This window comes from Terrapene carolina, unplaced genomic scaffold, assembly GCF_002925995.2.
Source record: "Terrapene carolina triunguis isolate 2854851 unplaced genomic scaffold, T_m_triunguis-2.0 Scaffold66, whole genome shotgun sequence".
Lineage (NCBI taxonomy): Eukaryota > Metazoa > Chordata > Testudines > Emydidae > Terrapene > Terrapene triunguis.
Genome location: NW_020664417.1, coordinates 91,488,906 through 91,508,891, shown reverse-complemented (window position 1 = coordinate 91,508,891; position 19,986 = coordinate 91,488,906). Strand labels below are relative to the sequence as shown.

The window sequence follows — 19,986 nt, the reverse complement described above, 5'->3', positions numbered from 1 at the left end:
GAGTTCTTAGGGCAGGTGTGTAGTACCTGAAACCTTTTCAAAAACTGATTAGATGTTAAGTTGACAGTGTCACTTCAACCTGACAACCAACAAAGGGTGGGCAAAATATAGTAAGATTGTGTAACACATTAAATTTATCATTTCAAATATTTTAAACTAATCTTAATATCAGAAGTAAGAAAATATCCTACTGGTTTTGAATTTAAAATCTATAAAGTCCCAGGAATACTGTTTGATAGCAAGCTAAAGATTTGGACCAGAAGTATCTCAAATAATTACAAGTCTGTGAATGTGGTGTGCAGCATTTTAGTTCAAAGTGAAACAATCCCCCAAAGACTACAAGGGGTAATCAGTTATTTTTGTCAAGGTCCAAATTTCTTGGTCAAGGTATAGTCAAGGTCCAGATTTCAGAAAAAATGACAATAATAAGGACATAAAGATTTTTCGGTCCGTTCAAAAGTGTCTGGCGGTCTGAATTTGGCCCATGGTATAACTATTGACTACCCCTGTACTAGACTGTGGCCTTGGCTACACTTGCCGATGTACAGCGCTGTGAGTTAAACCTGACTTCGTGCAGCTGAGTAGGGAAAGCGCTGCACTCTGTCCACACTGACAGCTGCCCAGCGCACTGTCGTGGCCACATTTGCGGCAATTGCAGCGCTGTTGGGAGCGGTGCATTATGGGCAGCTATCCCACAGAGCACCTTTTCCCATTCTGGCGCCGTGGGTTGTGGGAAGGGGGCGTGGGTGCGGGGGATTCTGGGTCCTGTGCCAATGCCCCGTGATGCATCGCTTCGCATCCCAGAAATCCCTTTGTTTCCGTCCACCTTTGGCGCCATCTTTCAACGGTTTCAGAGTGCAGCGCGGTCTGTCTGCGGGAAATGGAGTCCGAACTGCTGAGGCGTATGCTGACGAGTCTCGCCAGCATGTCACGTTTGGCTGTCGAACTATTCCTTAAGATCCAAAGTGACAGTGAGAGTGAGGGTGAGGAGTCCGACGATGCTATCGAGCCGCGTAACGCGTACGACACGAAATTGCTTGTGGCATTCACGGACATGCTCAGCACCGTGGAACGCCGCTTTTGGGCTCGGGAAACAAGCACCGAGTGGTGGGATCACATTGTCATGGAAGTCTGGGATGACGAGCAGTGGCTGCAGAACTTTCGGATGAGAAAAGCCACTTTCATGGGACTGTGTGAGGAGCTCGCCCCCACCCTGCGGCTCAAGGACACGAGATTGAGAGCTGCCTTGCCAGTGGAGAAGCGGATGGCTATTGCAATCTGGAAGCTGGCAACTCCAGACAGCTACCAGTCGGTCGCAAACCAGTTTGGAGTGGGAAAGTCGACCGTTGGAATCGTGTTGATGCAAGTTTGCAAGGCCATTAATCGCATCCTACTCAGAAGAACCGTGACTCTGGGTAACATGGAGGAAATAGTGGATGGCTTTGCACAAATGGGGTTCCCTAACTGTGGAGGGGCGATAGATGGGACGCACATTCCTATTCTGGCACCACCCCACCTAGGATCCGAGTACGTTAATCGGAAGGGGTATTTCTCTATGGTTCTCCAGGCGCTTGTGGATCACCGTGGGCGTTTCATTGACATTAACACAGGCTGGCCCGGAAAGGTGCATGACGCACGCATCTTTCGGAACACTTGGCTGTTCAGGAAGATGCAGGCTGGGACTTTTTTCCCAGAGCGGAAGATCATGGTAGGGGAAGTTGAAATGCCCATTGTGATCCTTGGAGATCCCGCTTACCCGTTAATGCCGTGGCTCATGAAACCCTACACAGGGAGACTTGACAGCAGCAAGGAACGGTTCAACTACAGGCTGAGCCGGTGCCGAATGACTGTGGAGTGTGCCTTTGGCCGTTTAAAGGGCCGCTGGCGATCTCTGTATGGGAAGCTGGACTTGGCTGAAAACAGCATCCCCGCGGTTATATCTGCGTGCTGTGCCCTCCATAATATTTGTGAAGGGAAGGGTGAAAGCTTCACTCAGGCATGGACCTCCGAGGTTCAACACCTGGAGGCTGAATTTGCACAGCCAGAGAGCAGGGCTATTACAGGGGCCCAGCGCGGGGCTGCAAGGATTAGGGATGCCTTGAGGGAGCAATTTGAGGCTGAAAACCAGCAGTGATATCTGGTGCCCTGCACAGGAGTGAAGTGCAGTAGTTCCAATCTTTAGGAATCAGTGTCTGCTTAGCAGACAAGCAGACTTGCAGTGCCTGTTTAGTTCCTGGGCTAAGGAGTCTTTTACTTTATGCAATAATAAAGAATGTTTTCAAAGCCAAAGAATCCATTTATTGAAAAGAAACAAGGGGGTGGAGTGGGGAACAGTACAATCACAGATTCGCATATGTCCTGTCTGGTGTGCTGTGCAGTGAGTGCTGCACTTCAGGATAGCTATACTGCATGGTGATGGGGGTTGAGTGCAGAGGGTAAGGGTCGTGGTTTTCAGGGCTGGGTGGTGAAGATACTGGTGTTGGAGGCAGCGGGTGGCGTGAAGAACACGGAAGTTGGGGAAAGTGGGTTGGAGGTGACAGTGGGGCACAATGGAAAGAGTTTTGGGACAAGGGCTGTGGGGGGGAGGTGGCGTTTGCATTTGCGGTACTGCTCCTCTTTCTGCATGGCTACCAGCTCCTGGATAGCATCTGCTTGGCGCTCCAGGATGCTTATGAGCCTATCAGTGCTTTGCTGCTGGTGCGTGATGCTTTGCCGCCGGTGCGCTGCATTTTCCTGGCGGATCCTGCTTTCTCTCTCCCTCCAGTCCTGTGCTTTCTCATTCTCTTTAATAGATTGCCGCATCACTTCTTGCAGCATGTCTTCTTTGCTTTTTCACGGTCTCTTCCTGAGTCTTTGCAGTCTCTGAGCAGGCGATAAGAGGGACGGCTGAGGTCTCAAGGTTGATGCAGCTGTATAGGCAAAATGCAACATTTAACAGAGGCAGCATTGTTCATACCAGACAGAGTAATGATCCCCCCTGCACTTAAGGAGTAGAAAACACACAGGGTCTGCACAATAGCATAATTTTCCCGTCCGAAACAGAGCGAACACATCCCACGGGAGCCTCACAATGGTGAGTAAGGGGGACTGATTGTTTCAGGGCTGCACTGTCCTCTGGGTTTCTGTGCCTTGGGGAGAGCCAACAGCTTCAGGGGGCACCTACACTGAACACTGTCCCAACATTTTCCACAGGAGTTCGTCCTGGACAATATCTCGCTGCTGAGGGTGACCTGGGAAGCAAGGGAGGGTATTCTACTGCAATGCGGCTTCCGCCCTGGCCTATATGCAGCTTGCCTGTGTGCAGCAATGGTCCCCCCGACCCTCGTGGCACAGTGGCGCGGACACGTTAGCCTGGCTGGGACAAGGACCACGGCGGCTCTCCCGATAAACCTGCGCAAACGCATTGCACACGTTCTGGATGAGACATTCAAGGAGATTACCGAGGCCAATTACCGCGATGTGATAAACCACATCAATGCACTATTCCGCATCTAGGCATGCATGCCTAACCCTCCTCTCCCAAAGAGCCCGCACCGAAAAAATTCCTTCCCGAAAAAAAAACCTGCTTACCGGGAACCTGCTCTTCCGTTTGTCCTCCACCAAGTACCGGCCGCGGCGACTGGCTACCTTCCTCCTGGCTCGAGAAGAGCTCCTGGCTCCAGGGATTCCGGGGTGTCTCCATCAGGCCCACCACCATCACTCCCGTTTTCCTCCTCCTCCTCCTCCTCCCCCCTCCCCTCCCCCACCGGCTCTGAAGTGTCCATGGTGGTGCTCGGAGTAGAGGTAGGGTTAACCCCAAGTATCGCATCCAGCTCTTTGTAGAATCGGCAGGTCGCGGGGGGAGCACCCGAGCGGCCGTTTGCGTCGCGGGCTTTGTGGTAGGCACTCCGCAGCTCCTTCACTTTAATCCTGCACTGCAGGGGGTCCCGGTCATGGCCCCTTTCCATCATGTCCTTTGATACCTTCCCGAAGGTATCGTAATTCCTACGGCTGGAGCCCAGCTGGGACTGTACAGCTTCCTCCCCCCAAACACTGATGAGGTCCAGCAACTCGCCATTGCTCCATGCTGGGGCTCGCTTGGCGCGTGGAGGCTTGGTTACCTGGAAAGATTCGCTGATAGCACTCCACGCCACGCCGGGCTGAGCAAACAGGAAGGGGATTTTTAAAATTCCCAGGGAATGTAAAGGGTCGGTCACATGGTTGGTTACCTGAGGCCAGGGCAGTAGAGTTTGAACTGATGACCAGAGTAGCTAGAACAGGCATTGTGGGATACTACCGAATAATTCTGGAGGCCATTCACAGTGCATTGGGCGGCCACACTGGCGCCGCAGCGCTGCAGCGGCAGCGCTGCACTCGCTATTCCTCTCAGAGAGGTGGAGTACATGCAGCGTTGCAACCACGGAGATGCAGCGCTGCAAATGCCTTGCCAGTGTGGACGGGGAGTGAGTTACAGCGCTGGGGGCGGCTTTACAGCGCTGCAACTCGCAAGTGTAGCCAAGGCCTGTAACAGTCACTTCTCCTGTAGCCAGTCCTTTGATTCCAGCTCTAAGCGTAGCTAGCTGTAAGACGTGGATATGGCTGAGCTGGTCTTGTCTTGTGACTATGGTCTGTTCAAACAAAGTAATCATGGTTTGGAAGGAAGTATTTGCTTAGTGGGTGACGCTTGTGATGTAAAGTCCACTATATTGTAGCTACTTAGTGGGAAACGTTTTGAATATGTATAATGGCATTCTAAAGAGTTTTGGGGCAGCAAATAGGTGGTAAAAAAAAAACAGTTTTAAAACAAGGATAGGTAACTGGTGCAGTGTATTTTTTGTTTTTTCAATGAAGGCATGAATGAATTCTCTCCTTTAACACACTAAACAGAAAACACATGATGGTGCATCTTCTCAGCTATAGTTACTACTTTCTAGTGAAGAGGCTTGAGTTCATGATATAGGTAGACATGTGAAACCAATTAAGCTGATAAAAAATGCTTCATAGCTAGATAATTTTGGGAAGGCTGAAGTTTGTATCTGGGGAGGAAGGTAGCGTGAGCATGTATGTAAAATGCAGAAAGATAAAAAGCTGCTTGTATAGGGACAAAGCAAGTTGGGCAAGGGAAGTGATTAGCAAAAGCAATGGTTTAGATGGGAAGGCAGTGTTTGGCACTGATTAGGTGCCAATTATTGTTTAATCTTCTTTCTTTGGTGTTGATTTGATCAAGGTGAAATTTAAATTAGGGCTGTTGATTAATCACAATTAACTTGCATGATTAACTCAAAAACATAATTCTACTTTCATGATAGTTCAACTTTCACAATAGAGATTGCACTACAGTCCTTATAATAGGGGAATTAAAAATACTATTTCTTTTGTTATTTTACAGTGCAAATATTTTTAATAAAAAATAAAGTGTGCACTGTACATTTTGTATTGTGTTGTAATTAAAATCAATATATTTGAAAATGTAGAAAACATCCAAAATATTAAATATTAACAGTGCAATTAATTGCACAATTAATCGTGATTAAATTTTTAATCACTTGACAGCCCTAATATAAATAGATACTTTGAATAGTCATTTGTGTTTGTTTTATTTTTAAGTGTGTTTGAGCTTTTGGGTTTTGAACAAGCACAGTCATTAGCAGAACCCAGTTACACTAAGAGCTGCAATATAAAATACAATTGTGTGAGCATTAGAGTGCTTGAGTATAGATACACTGCACTACATTATTAGCCTGCTTGTGATTCCTGTATCTTTATAGCAGTAATTATCATATTCAGCTTATAAAACTGCTAGTAACTTTGAGTGAAGTTGTAGTACTCAAATATTTGGCAAAAGAATTGATGCCTTTCCTAGTACATTAAAATCTACATTTCTTGATTCAAAAAATGAACATTACACTTGAAAAATGTGGTGCTATTTTGTTGGAATAGGGGAGTGTGTGTGTGTGTCTCTGTGTGTGTATGTAATATATATACTTTTCACGCTGTTCAGATTATTAATAACAGTGTAATAAATTCTTTACAAGGATTTGTTTTTTCAGTGGTGGAATATGTTTAAATTGAAAATTGCAACACTGCACGTGGTCTCTTACTGTGGTGGATGTTTTACCAGTATTGTATAAGACACTGCCCTTGTGTACATCTTTTAGAATCATGCTTCATATTTTTTAGGGAAATTTTTAAAAGAATACTGACATATCCCTTAAAATGCATTATATTCCTCTCTGAACTCTAAAATCGTGTGGTGTCAATTGATCGGAATCTGAATTTTCATTTTTGGACTGCAGTTAAGACATCAAATTTAGGTGGTCTTGACTAGCACTAAAAATACAATTAATGAAAATATCTGTAAATCCAAAAGCCTCCTTTCACATCCACTTTTGACAGTAGCTAGCCAGAAAACTAAGAAAAATAGTGCATCTTCCCAACAAACACCCCTTTTATCTATGCTCTCGACTCCCCAAAAGCCTGTGAAAATAGGCAAGCTTTTCAGCATGTCCAAAAGGTCAACAGATTTCAGCCCTCTCCCTTTTAGTTTAAAAAAAAAAAAATTGTAGCCCAAACACTACCTCTGATTTTAACTGTGGTACTATCTCATGCAGATACACCCTCTCCAGCTGGCAGGTCCCAGGCCATTTAGAGTTTATATTCTAGAAACCAACAGCCCACCCACTGCTATCATGTGTTGTCAGTTAGATACACCACTTAACAAGCAGGCAGGCTGCCTTATTCTGCCGTAGCTTTAGGGTATGTCTACACAGCAGAAGTTATGCACTGCCTAGCCTACATTTGAGAATGTGAGCCAAAAGTCATACAGGAGTTCTGTAGCAAAGAAGAGAATTGAACCAGATTTCCCAGTGTCCTAGGTCAGTGCTTTGGCCACTAGACAAGGAATTAATTCAGGAGGTCAGACTAGTTGATCAGAGTAGTTGATAAGCTGTGAATCTATGACCAGTGCTTAAATTCCAGCTATCTTGAATCAGTATAACACTGGTATCAGTAGCAGTAAGTACATCACAATGTGGACTTCAGAGAGGGCTAGTGAGCAGAGTGCATACCCAGGGTCAGTGTCTAAGAAAATAAGAATGGCCAAGAAAATAAGAACGGCCATACTGGGTCAGACCAAAGGTCCATCTAGCCCAGTATCCTGCCTTCCAACAGTAGCCAATGCCAGCTGCCCCAGAGGGAGTGAACAGAACAGGTAATCATCAAGTGATCCATCCCCTGTTGCCCATTCCCACCTTCTGGCAAACAGAGGCTAGGGATACCATCCCTGCCCAGCCTGGCTAATAGCCATTGATGGACCTATCCTCCATGAATTTATCTAGGTTTTTTTTTGAACCCTGTTATAATCTTGGCCTTCACAACATCCTCTGGCAAAGAGTTCCACAGGTTGACTGTGCGTTGTGTGAAGAAATCCTTCTTTTGTTTGTTTTAAACCTGCTAAATTGTATTTCTTGCAGTGATACCAGTGCTGTGTCGTCTTTACAGCTATTGTTGGATTTAGGCAAGCTAGAACAGGCTTGCCCGTTTGCTGTGTAGGCATATCCTTCATTTCCAAATTAATGAATGCTTTTGCTCTATGTTGTTGTCTTGTAACAATTGCTTTCTTATAAGACATTTCCTGACATCCAAATTTGTTTCCATGCTTCGCTCATGTTTTTTTGCAGATTTACTCAGTCTGTGCTGCAGTATTCCTTGCATGCTGACCTAGTGGGTTTTTTGTTTTTGAAAACCATATGAGGGTTGTTGTTTTTTTCTGGTTAGGGTACACAAATCATATGAACTTCAAATAGGAAGATTGATTTATGTTTTCACCAATCTTAACAGTGACTAACTTATTTTGCTTCCAAGTGACCTCTTGAAATTATTAGAAGTTGCTTCATGACATATAAAATAAGTTTGTGAGATCCAACTACAAACTTACAGCTGTTCTAGAGCTGCCCAGTTAAATGATACAATGCAAAATGTAAACACTATGGTTTATTTAAAATGTAATCTGAAGTCAGAAAATATAGTTAGGCATATCTATAGCAGCTTTAGTTCTGACTTTGAATGTTTCTGTGATTGGCAGGTCCTTAGTAATTATCAGCACTTTGGATGGAAGAATTGCTGCTCTAGACCCTGAGAATAGTGGCAGAAAGCAGTGGGATCTGGATGTGGGATCTGGTTCTCTTGTGTCATCCAGCCTCAGTAAACCAGAGGTAAGACTTTATATCTGTTACCTGATTTTTGTTTGTTTTTTCTTAGGCTTTGTCTGCACTAAACTTTTTTTTAGCTCCACCATGATGATAGTGGGAATTTTTGAAGGAGGGAGAAAATTAGTATAAACACAGCCCTTCAGATATATTGTATGGCTTGATAGCTATGATATCTATAGGGTATTAGGAATTGTATGCAGTTATGTATAGTTCAAAGTGGCCCATGAATCTACCTAAAAAGAAAAAGGTAATTTTGCTCATTGTAACAAATGATGTATCCTTTTCTGTTGGGGAGCAGCCGAGGAAGTCCTTTTTTTCTCTCTGACACCATGTAATCTTTTGTGCACGTGCTACATAACATATTCTGTCAGCAGGCTGGCCTAGCAATAAAGTGGAGCATTAAAGGTGACCTGCAGATGGAAGGAAGGGCTTTTATCATCTCTCGCTGTTTTAATATTGTTTCAGTGGCAAAAAACTATAGTAATGCACAGTTAAGATTTCTTGGTACTATGTTATCCCCTTGTAGACAACATCTAATACCAACAGGGCCAGTATGAGTGTGTGCTATTTGCGTTTTGAGGCTTTGCTTGTAGAGTGGAGAGGGAACGTGATGTGGGCAATCTTTTGTTTTCTTTTTGTTCTTTAATAGTGTTAAATGGAATCTGGTGGGTGAGAGTGAATGGGTTATAGAAGGAGGTGAAGAACTTATGTTTCAGGAACCTTGGTGTTGGCAGAGTAAAGGTATGGTATTGGGGCATATTGGGATATTGCTGACAGAAAGCAGAGTTAATGGTGCACAGACAGCATGAATGGTGCATTTCTCGGTTTTCAGAAGTTTGAGTTTGGCTCAACTCAGTGTTCTGCAAGGGGACAACATATCACCAACCAATCTTAACTCTATATTAATGGAATTTCTTGCCATGGAATTTCCTTTTAGAACAGGAAAGGGTGTGGTGTTGGTACATATTAGTAGTCCTTTAGGCAGTTGTACTTTTCATGTTCTGCAATTTGCATACTGAGCCAAATCTGTCCATAGTCAGCATTCCCCATGTCATGATATATTCCTTGCTCTCCCACAAACTTCTGCAACCTTGTGATCCAGGATTTGCCCAGAATCCACACACTGGTAACCCTGGCAAACTCACACATCTTTTCCCTCAGCGGTTAAGGTACCTGTGCTGTCAGTTCCAGACCTCTGTGGTATGTCTCTTTTTGTAAACACCACAGTAATCTGCCATGAGATCAAGAAGTAGCCACTTGCCCCCCACAACCCTCCCCCACCATTCTATCAGAAGCTAGTAAAATACAGGATTTTCTCAAACTACTAATTCAAGGCTTGCCTACCACCCACCCTCATTTTCCCAACCCATCACTCCTTCCCCCCCCCCACAAAATTCCTCTCTCCGGCTCCTCCCCATCTGGTATAACCCCCTTTTTTTTTTTTTTGGTCAGACTGGCTGCTGACTATTCTGCTGTGCTTACAGAAACCTCTCCATAAAATAAAAACATGTTATAACAGAGACAACTTGTAGCAAGCAACAGGAGTTATTCAATTTTTATTGCACAGGTTTACAAAGGTTCAGCCTAGAAATGATAGTGGCAGAGTATTCACCAAGGCAACAGCGTTGGCACATTTCCTTGAATTACCCAGGCAAGGATAAAATGGGCTTTTCAGTTTTGGTGCATGTGCACTGTAATCCTTCCAGACTGCAATCTGCACAATGTGGATATGTTCTTAAATACCATTCACAGTTTGGGTCCCCCAAAGACTTAGTAGGTGCCCTGCGCTACCTTGGGTAAACATTGACTAATTTAGATCATTTTGACCCACAGCAAGAATTTCATCTCTAACTCTGCAAGGGGAAAAAATCAAATGCCACCACTCTTAGAAGCTTTTTGCTAAAAGGCTATTACCCCCCCCCCCGCCCCCCCCCCCCCCAGGGCTTACATCTCCAGAACCCTGACTCTGACTCAAGTTTGGGCTGTTAACCCTACTCTGCACTACCATGAGGTATTGCAAATTTCAAGAAAATCCATGCAAGCGTGCAGATTTTAGAACACTTAGGCCTTGGCTACACTCGGGACTTCACAGCGCTGCCGTGGCAGCGCTGTGGAGTGCGAGTGTAGTCGCGCCGCGAGCGCTGCGAGACAGCTCTCGCAGCACTGTATGTACTCCACCTCTCCGAGGGGAATAGCTTGCAGCGCTGCAGGCTCTGATTACACTGGCGCTTTACAGCGCTGTACTCGCTGCGCTCGGGGGGTGGGGGGTGGGGGCGTGGCGTTTTCACACCCCTGAGCGCAGCAAGTTGCAGCGCTGTACAGCGCCAGTGTAGCCAAGGCCTGAGAAGCATCATCCTTTTAAATAGGAAGGATAAAGATACGCTGGAGGGAAAAGGCTCCTCTCAACTGAGGCTTGGGTCTACGCTAGGAAATTAGTGAAAAATCCACATTTCTGAACAACGCAGTTAAACCAATCTAACCCCCAGCTTAGACAGTGTTTGGGAGAATTCTCCTGTTGACCTAGCTACCGTCTCTTTGGGAGTTGGATTACTTATGATGACAGGAGAAGACTTCCTGTTGGCATAGGTAGTGTCTTCACTGAAGTGTTGCAGCATTCTAAGTGCAGACAAGCCCTTAATAAGACCACCCCAAGGAGAAATACAACTGGAAATAGTAGCCCTGAGACATGTGAACTGCTCCATTCATCTCAGGGGGTGTTCTCATCCCCCTCAGAGTGCTTTGGAGACTGTGGTATACATGAAGTATACCCATTCTCAACTACCCACCCAGAGAGGCAGGACTTGCCCAGATCCTGCCTCACATGGGAGGCAGGGAGTGTGGGGTCTCAGACCGTCCCAAAAGGGCAAGCTGTCTCAGAACCTGGCTCTCATGAGGAGGATATGTGGGGGAGCCAACCCCTGTAGATGGGAGCAGTGAGAGTGCCTCAGACACCACCCAGAAGGGCAAGGCCCCCCATACCCTAGATCATGAGAGGGCAGGGAGGGGGGCTTAGACCAACCTAGAGGGGCAAGAGTCCTCCCAGATCTGGGTGTACACATGGGAGGGGAGAATGGGGGGCTGAAAGATGTCCTGCCCCTTTATTCTCCCCAGTTCCCCTTTCTTACTGGTCCACTTCTCCAAGCCTTCCTCACCTGACCCCCCCAACCTCTCTCTCCTCCTCTACCCTCCATCCCCATTTATTCCCCTCTCTGCAGCCCCAGACCCCTTTCAGGAAGCATTCACATGTCTATTTTTTCTCTCAAAGAGTTTGATTACATCTCTTCCTTCCCCCAAATAAATTGCCACACATGACTCTCAAATTGTTGCAATCTCAGGCCACCCAGTCAAAACTTTTTTTAACTTAGGTGGGACTTGTGATTAGGTTTAGCTTGGGGTAGGTCAACTGAAGGGCGAGTTCACAGCCATCAGTCTCAACAAGGTCATCCCATTATTAGTATCTCTCAGTGTAACAGTACAAGGCAGCAGAAGGAAACTGATTTTATCGGAGGTCCTGTAACTCGGGATTCCCTTGGTCAAATGACCCCAAATCTGGATCACCCATGAGGCACATCAAATTTCAAAGTAATACGAGTAGCTGTTTGGATTTTAGAACATTCGCAAGAATTGAGATTTAAAGCGTATAAAATGGTGGGAATGGAAATCCTCTAGCTGTTTTTCTGTATTGACGCATGCACACTGTAAAAAATGTACGTTTTCTTTACCATTATCAGTTTGGGTCCCCCAAAGATTTAGTGGGTGCCATACACTACCTTGAGACCATTTTGACTTGCATTACATCAGTAGTCTTATCTATATCTATATCACACACACACACACACACACACACACACACGAACCTTTTAAAAAATGGCTGTTTTTCAGGACTTGTATCTCCATGTTCCTTGCTCAACTGACTCTACATTTGAGTCGCTAACCCTATACTGCACCATCCGAGGCGCACCACATTTCATATGAATCCAACTAAGCAAAGGTTTAAGCAGAAGCTGTGCCGTTACCTTAACTGTAGTAGTGCAGTCACACCATTATAATAAAGAGGCTTAAAGGGTTTCAGAAAAAAAATTCTCCTTGTTTTTACACAAGGAGTTCAGGGCTTCACAAGCTGTCATACTTTTCCAAACTAGATGACTAATGCAATTTTGATACCATAAGAGTCCAGGATTGAAAGTTGAGCAGCTAAGTCTATGTCTACATTATAAATTACTTCAGTATAACTTATGTCGCTCGGGGTGAATAATCCATGCCTCTGAGCGACATAAGTTATACTGACCTCCGCACCAGTTGTAGATGGTGCTATGTTGGTTGAAGAGCTTCTCCTGCCGACATAGCTACTGCCTCTTGCAGAGGAAGAGAAGTTAAGTTGACAGGAGAGCTCTCTCCCATTGGCTTAGAGCATCTTCACCAGAAGTGCTACAGCGGCACAGCTGCACTGGTGTAAGTGATGTAGGGTGGACATAGCCTAAGAGGGTAAATCATTGTTATTCAGACTGTTTGAACTTTAGTTTGTGTTTTTGCTGTTTAATTTAAATGGTGAACACTTTGGAGCAAGATAGTCTTTGTTAAAGACTCAGCTCTGCCTCTCCAGTTAAGCTGTGAGAGCTAGCAATATGCATCCTCTGAGATATACCTCAAGTCTCTCAGCAAAATAAAGGAACGCAAGCATTAATATTCTTGATATTTCTATGATTTAAAAAAAGCAGAACCAAACTTGTTTTTAAAGAGGAAACAACCTTTTTTAGATCTCTCTACATCCTAAAGAAGTGTTTTTTAAAAAAAGCACGAGGGATTCTTATTGTAAATCGTTTCAGATCAGAGTGGAAGGAGCAGGAAGATTTCAGAGAGCACTAAACATCTGTTCTATTTATGAGTAAGACAGGTTCTGTCTCATTTTTTTACTGCTATCCAGTAAAATGTTTTGTTTCTAGATGTCCCTTTGCAGAAGTGATGTACTAATATTTATTCTTTAGCCTGTTTTGCCTGTAAATCCAGATGTTGTAGGTTGGTTGCATGACAGATATTTCTGCCACGTGCAATATCTTTGGGGACCATATTGTATTACCTTTTTGAAAGGTGCATGAATCACTGTGTGCCAGGGATTGTAAGCACTCTGGGCAGGAAGGTCACCACAGCTTCTCCAGGAATTAAAAACAGTGGAGAGTGTTTAAGGTGAATCACTCAGGTTGTTAACGCCTCCAGAGAGGTATCACTCCCAGGGAGGTTTGCATTTACTGGTTCAAACTGGGTTTTCCAGAGACCAACAGACAAAGTGAGGACTTCTGGCATAAAGAGGCTAGGTTTGAATTGACATGGGGCCTTCTTTCTGATCCATCAAATGTACAGTACCTTCTGTCCAAAGGGGCCATCCAACTCTCGTGGAAGGGTTGCAAAGACTTTTGGCCTACTAGGGCTCTGTAAGACTGATGCATGACTCCTGGTATGGTTAGTGTTTAAATTTTGTTTTATATTGTTTTCTCTGTAATGCTTTTACCTTAAGAATAAATGTATTTTGGTATGTGAAGGCTGGCTGGTAACTGGTATACGCTGTTGTAGCACCTGGAGACAGGTTAACCATAGGTGCTGGACCCCTGCTGGGGAAATCACAGTGATATGCAGAGGGACTGGAAGCCTAAACCCCCAATCTGGAGGCAGAGAGATATGGGTACCCTTAAGGAAGACTGAGTGGTAGGAGGTTGGGGACGGGGGGAAGGGGGGTCAAAGGTGGAGTTAACCTTGAAATTGTGACCAGTTCTAATTGACTTCAAATGCCAGATACCTAAAGTATTAATTGTCTATCTGAATTTTATTGCTCCAGATGAACTGTATGTGCTGACTGCTGTCAACAGGGCTGCTGTACTTTAATTGCATCTGTGGAACGTCTGAAGTTTCATGAAGTCAGTATTCTACAACAAAACAACTAATGAGTTAAGATGCTCAGGCTTTAAAAATTGGCGTACTTACCAACTTGTATCTTGTCCCCTTACCAGTGCTGGTATGATTTTTAGCAGCTAAAATAGCACAAAGTTTGTGCTAGAAAATAGGTGCTATGATTTTTAAGGTCCAACATTTAATTCCCCTCCAGAACTAGAAATTAATTCAATATACCATGGGGCACTTCAAAATATCCTACTTGAAAATAATTTTATTCTCTTGCTTACCTGCCAAAATAGATTACATTTTTGTATTTCTTTTGCTGTAATTAAGGACACTTACTGACAGCTACAATACAGTGGGGATCATAAATCTCTCCTCAAAATATCAGTAATGTCAATAACTGCTGAAGAAATAGAAAATCCTAATGGGGTCTTGGTAGGTAAAACTCTTCATTTTACTTTTTAGAGACCTTTAAGGATGTGATATATACCTTCCAAAATAGGACTTTCAGGGTTTAAAGGTGGTACATAACATTTATTTTTTAAAAACAAAAACTTTAATTTCTAGTTTGTCAGAGAATGGCAGTTAGTGCTAACCACCCCAAATAAGTAACACAGCGAGACATTTAAGGACACCAGTGACTTAAAGACTGGTCTAGTTCCCACTGAAATTAATATAAGCCTCTCCTTTTCAGTCAATTACTTTGGATTCTAAAAATTCCTGGGGTAAAATCCTGGCCCCAATGAAGATGTTGTTAAAACTTCCATTGACTTTAATGGGGCTGAGATTTCACTCTGGAAGTTTTCCCTCGCTCTGTCCCCCAAAGAAGGTAATCTCCTAATAAACTGTTACTTTTAAATAAACACTTTCTGATCACCTTTTAACGGTTCTTTTTTTTCATTTTCTCTAATCTTCTATCAAAAAAGTCTCAGAAGAGTAGCTTAATCTAGAAGGTAATACCGTATGTGTATTACACTTTGCAGTAGTATGCATGCCAATAGCTAGGCAAGCTATATACTGTATTAACCTAAAACTTCTTGCATGAAATGTCAGGTGTGAAACTGCCCTTGAAAGGATTATATGAATCTTATAAAACTGGTGTGTATTAAAAATAAGGAACTGCTCTTTCTGCTCATTTGATAGATCACTTTCAAATGTGACTTCTGCCTGTCTGATTCTCATGTTTACTATGTCAGGTTAGAGTACGGAGAGGAGCAGTTATTAACCCTTGTACCTGGTGCAAAAGTCTGGAACTAATAGATTGTTCTGCTGCCCTCTGACTGAGGAAGTCTGGGTTTTTTAAAGTATTCTGGACAAAGGAAAACTAAATCGCCTTAATAAATAGTTTAATTTCATCCCAGTGTAAATCCTTAAACTTAAAACATCGAATTTAATACCTGAAAAGATACTGCAACAAATTATTAAACAGTGTGTAAGCACCTAGAACAGCGGTTTTCAAACTTTATAGGCTGAGTACCCCTTTCCAAATAATGTAGTCTACTGCGTACCCCCATCTGAGATAGTCATAATAGATCTATGATTAGATTGCCAAGTCTTACTAAACAAAATGCATTGTCCGCCATTACAGGATTTTTCTCACGTTCTCCAGTCTAAAACCACTGACTTAGCGGATAATAGGGTAATAAGGAATAGCCAACATGGATAGATCAAGATTAAATAATGTAACCCAACCTAATTTCCCTGTTTGACATGGTTATTGGTCTAGTAGATGGGCGGGGGGGGAAGCAGTAGACGTGATGTATTGATTTTTAGTAAGCCTTTTGACACAGTCCCATGTAACATTCTCATAAACAAACTAGGGAAATCATGTCTAGATGACATTACTGTAAAATGGGTGTGTAACTGGTTGAAAGACCATACTTGAAGAGGTTCCCACATGGGTCAGGTCTGGATAGGATACCATTCAATATTTTCATTGATGACTTGGATAATGGAGTGTAGCATGTGCTTATAAAATTTGATGATGAAACCAAGCTGGGAGGGGTTGCAAGCACTTTGGAGGACAGGATTATAATTCAAAATGACCTTGACAAATTGGAGAATTGATCTGAAATCAATGGATGAAATTCAATTTAAGATAAGTGCAAAGTACTACATTTTGAGGAAGGAAAAATCAAATGCACAGCTACAAAATTGGGAATAACTGATTGATTAAGCAGTAGTTCTGCAGAAAAGGACCTGGCGGAGTGTATAACGATTGACAAATTGAATATGAGCCAACAAGGCGATGCACTTGCAAAGAAGGCTATCATTCTGGGGTATATTAACAGGAGTGTGGTATGTAAGACATAGGAGGTAATTGTTCCACTCTGCTTGGCACTGGTAGGGTCCTATCTGGAATATAGTGTCCAATTCTAGGTGCCACACCTTAGGAAAGATGTGGACAAATTGGATAGAGTCCAGAGGAGAGCTACAAGAATGATGAAAAAGTTTAAAAGCCCTGACCTTTGAGTTAAGGTTAAAAAAAAACCTGGGTCTTGGAAAAGACTGAGGAGGGATCTGATAAGTCTTCAAATATGTTAAGGACTTTATAAAGAGAATGGTGATCAATTGTTCTCCATGTCCACTCAAGGTAGGACTAGCAGTAATGGGCTTAATCTGCAGCAAGGGAGACTTAGGTTAGATAGATATTATTAAAAACTTTCTAACTCTAAGGGAGATTGTGGAGTTCCCTTCATTGGAGGTTTTTAAGAACAGGTTGGACAAACACTTGTCAGGGATGGTCTAGGTTTACTCGGACCTGTGTCAGCACAGAGGGCTGTTCCTTATAGCCCTACATTTCTATGATTTTATGAATGTACAAAATTATTGAAGTTAAACTCAAATAGCACACTAGCAAAACTAGCCGACACATCTTCAAACATTTAGTTGTTGAATTTTTCAAATATTTCAGATGCTGTTATCCATAAAAGTCAGTGCCATGTTAAAAATATTCCTTGCTTGTGGTGTAAATGGCTCAGATTATTAAAACTGAAAGGATGTTAAACTTATATTATGTGCCCTGTGGATAATTAAAATGAGTGAATTTCACTTTCTTGCTCACGTGCTCTAGCATGTTTCAGTTGCAAACACTTCATGAGAATGGTTTTACATTCAACTTTTTTTAATTGGAATTTTTAAAAGTTTGACCTGTTTCTCTGTCCCATTTTGTAAAACCTACTTTTCATATACTTAAATGTTGAGTCTCAGCAGATTTGACAGTATCCCTTCTAGATACTTCTAGCCTAAAGAGGCTCACTGAAATTCTGGGTAAAGTTCGTTTCCCCCCCTCCCCAGCTATTCAGACTCCTGTCACTGTTTGCAAACAGCCTTCAACAAAGGACTATGTGATATATTTGTTTTGAAAAACAGAGCACTTAAGGCTGTCAGTCATGTTGATTGTGAGCATCAGCACTTTACTGTGGTATCTGCTGAATGCTAATGCAACCATCAACCTGCATGGTTTTGTTTTTAGACTGATTTTTATTGTTTTAAAATTCATTGAAGAGAACCTAGAAATGGATTTATTTCAACCAAGCACACAGGCATGCCATGCAATAAACTTATTGTACTGTACTGCCATATAAAGCACGGACTTCCATTCTCTTATCTCGGTTTTTAGCAAAAGGGGAAGAAATAGGGCATAACAATACAGGTGACTTATTGTCATTAGTGTTGCACTATTTGTTTTTGTGCATCTTAAAGCCTCTGTGAAGGGATAGAATACATCTACTACGCAAGCAGCTCCTACTTGACATGCTGTGGAATCTGCTTGCACTGTGTAGGCCTTGTTGCAGGAGGGCGTGCTTCTGATTTTGCCAGATGGAAAGGCAAAGGTTGCTTCCTCTGGTCTCAGGTATGTGTTGTCCTACAGCGTATAGAGACTGTATACCCCAACAAATGAAGAATAACTCTGAAAAAATTATACTGCAAACAGATGTCCTGGAATTTTGTGACATAATATTACAAATCCTGTTTTTGCATTCAGGTCTTAGAAAGGGGAGATTGGTTGCTCTAAAATATAGGTGGATTAAGAACTTTCTGGGTAATTATATTTGTGCATATTTAACTTAGTGTATTGGTTTTACACCCTCAGTGGCAGTTATTAACAATTGATGCATAAGGTGGTGATGGAAAGAAACAATGACCTCCTTCTAAAGTTTGTACACTATAAACTCGTGTTTCCAAGTATGTGAGGGCAGGGGCATGAAAGCTAATGGAGGGGTCATATTAATGTAGAGGTGATATGTGACATCCCTGACAATTTGAACTTGTGCCTTTTTCTGACTTCTGTTTACATGGTATGGTTAGAGATCATGCCTAAGACTACTGAAACTGAGAAGTTGGGGTTAGAGGAGGGAGAAAGCCATTGGGTTTGCCCAAGTGTCACTGAGAGAGTAATCTGGAGAAAGTTGGGTTCTATGGGTATAATGTAGAGTAGTTTGGGCTGTGGAACCTCTTACTGGTGATGCATGGAAAAAACAGAAAACTGAGCAAGATGGTTAAAAACCCGGAGTCTGGTTTTCAGGTTAACAGTTGGGTGGGGACCCTCTCTCCTTCCAAACTAGTTATGGAAACCAGTGGATCTTGAATATAGAAACCCATAATGCTATCTTTTTATAAACCTTTTTTGGGGTAGAACTATTGTTTAAGCTCTCTGAGTGAGCATTTAAAGAGTTGTCTTAAGTTGGTCCTTATCCATATTTGATCTCTGTCCAACTAAAAGTTTCATTTTGGATAATCAAGGTTCCATTTTGTTTCATACGTTGGGCAAAGGATAGCTCTTAGTGTACTGTCACTGTAGGTAGTAGAGTAATTGGTGATACAGCCTTGGAGAATTGGATCATAGGTTACTATGCTTCAGAATCAGTCATTTTTTGTCACTAAGCCCAAGGCAGAAGTGTATCTTATTCCTACATCAAAATACATAACTTAAGAGAAGTAGAGTCAGCTAGTCTTTACAGTTTAATGATTAGAGTCATAGAGTTTAAGGCCAGATCATCCAGTCTTACTTGCTGTATGTCACAGGCCACTAACACTACCCAGCACCTGAACCCTAAACCCAACAATCAAAATTATTACTGTCCCCAGGACATACTATGTCCCACAGGCAGAGAATAGGAGAGACCAATTTGCACCAGTGCTCGAGGACCCCGTGATGGCAGGGAAATGAGCAAGTGATATATATCCAGCTAATCCTGGTAGGTGGCCTGCACCCCATGCTGTAGAGGAAGGTGAAACCTGTCCCCAGTCATTACTAATTTGATCTGGGGGGAAACTCCTTCCTGACCTTGCATATCGGGATCAGTTAGATCCTGAACATATGAGCAAGATCCAACCAGCCAAGCACCTGAGAGAGAATGCTCAGTGCCACCACAGAGTATGGGCCCACCCTGTTTAGTGTCCCATCTCCAGCCATGGCCATCTCTGAAGCATCAGAGAAAGGAGACCAAACTCCTTCCCCCCCCACACCAAAAAATACATTGCGGGGGAGGACCCTGAAATATGTTCTTAAAACTCATAAGGCATAAACTGGAGGTGAGCCCCAGGGCTACCAAACCCTACCCCTACCATCCCAGGCAACCCTGTCATACAACTGCACTCAAATTTGTCAAGTTCTCTTAAAATTATTTGCCCCCACAACTCCTACTGGGAGGCTGAATCCAATAAAATCTGTATAGGAATGTTTCAATTTTTATTTTTTTTTGAGAGAAGGATGTTTGTCCTCAGTTTATGGACTTCTAGCCTTAGTTGGTATACAATGTCTCATAATTTGTGTATGACGGAACCTATGCTTCACCTTGCATGTGAAGGGATGTTGTCAGGTTTTACAGATATTAAATTTGACCAACTCTCACCATTCCACACAGAAAGATCCCTTCATGTTTATTGTTAAATATCCTTTATT

At 43.1% G+C, this 19,986-nt stretch overlaps 1 protein-coding gene across 1 annotated transcript in view; it reads left to right on the top strand.

Annotated features, from left to right (window-relative positions):
• Positions 1–19,986, top strand: part of EIF2AK3 (eukaryotic translation initiation factor 2 alpha kinase 3) — a 66,977-nt gene that overhangs the window by 3,853 nt on the left and 43,138 nt on the right. Inside the window, exon 2 of the mRNA XM_026648112.2 lies at positions 8,063–8,192. Within this exon, the coding sequence (XP_026503897.1) occupies positions 8,063–8,192 (130 nt within the window). The remainder of the gene's footprint in view (positions 1–8,062; positions 8,193–19,986) is intronic.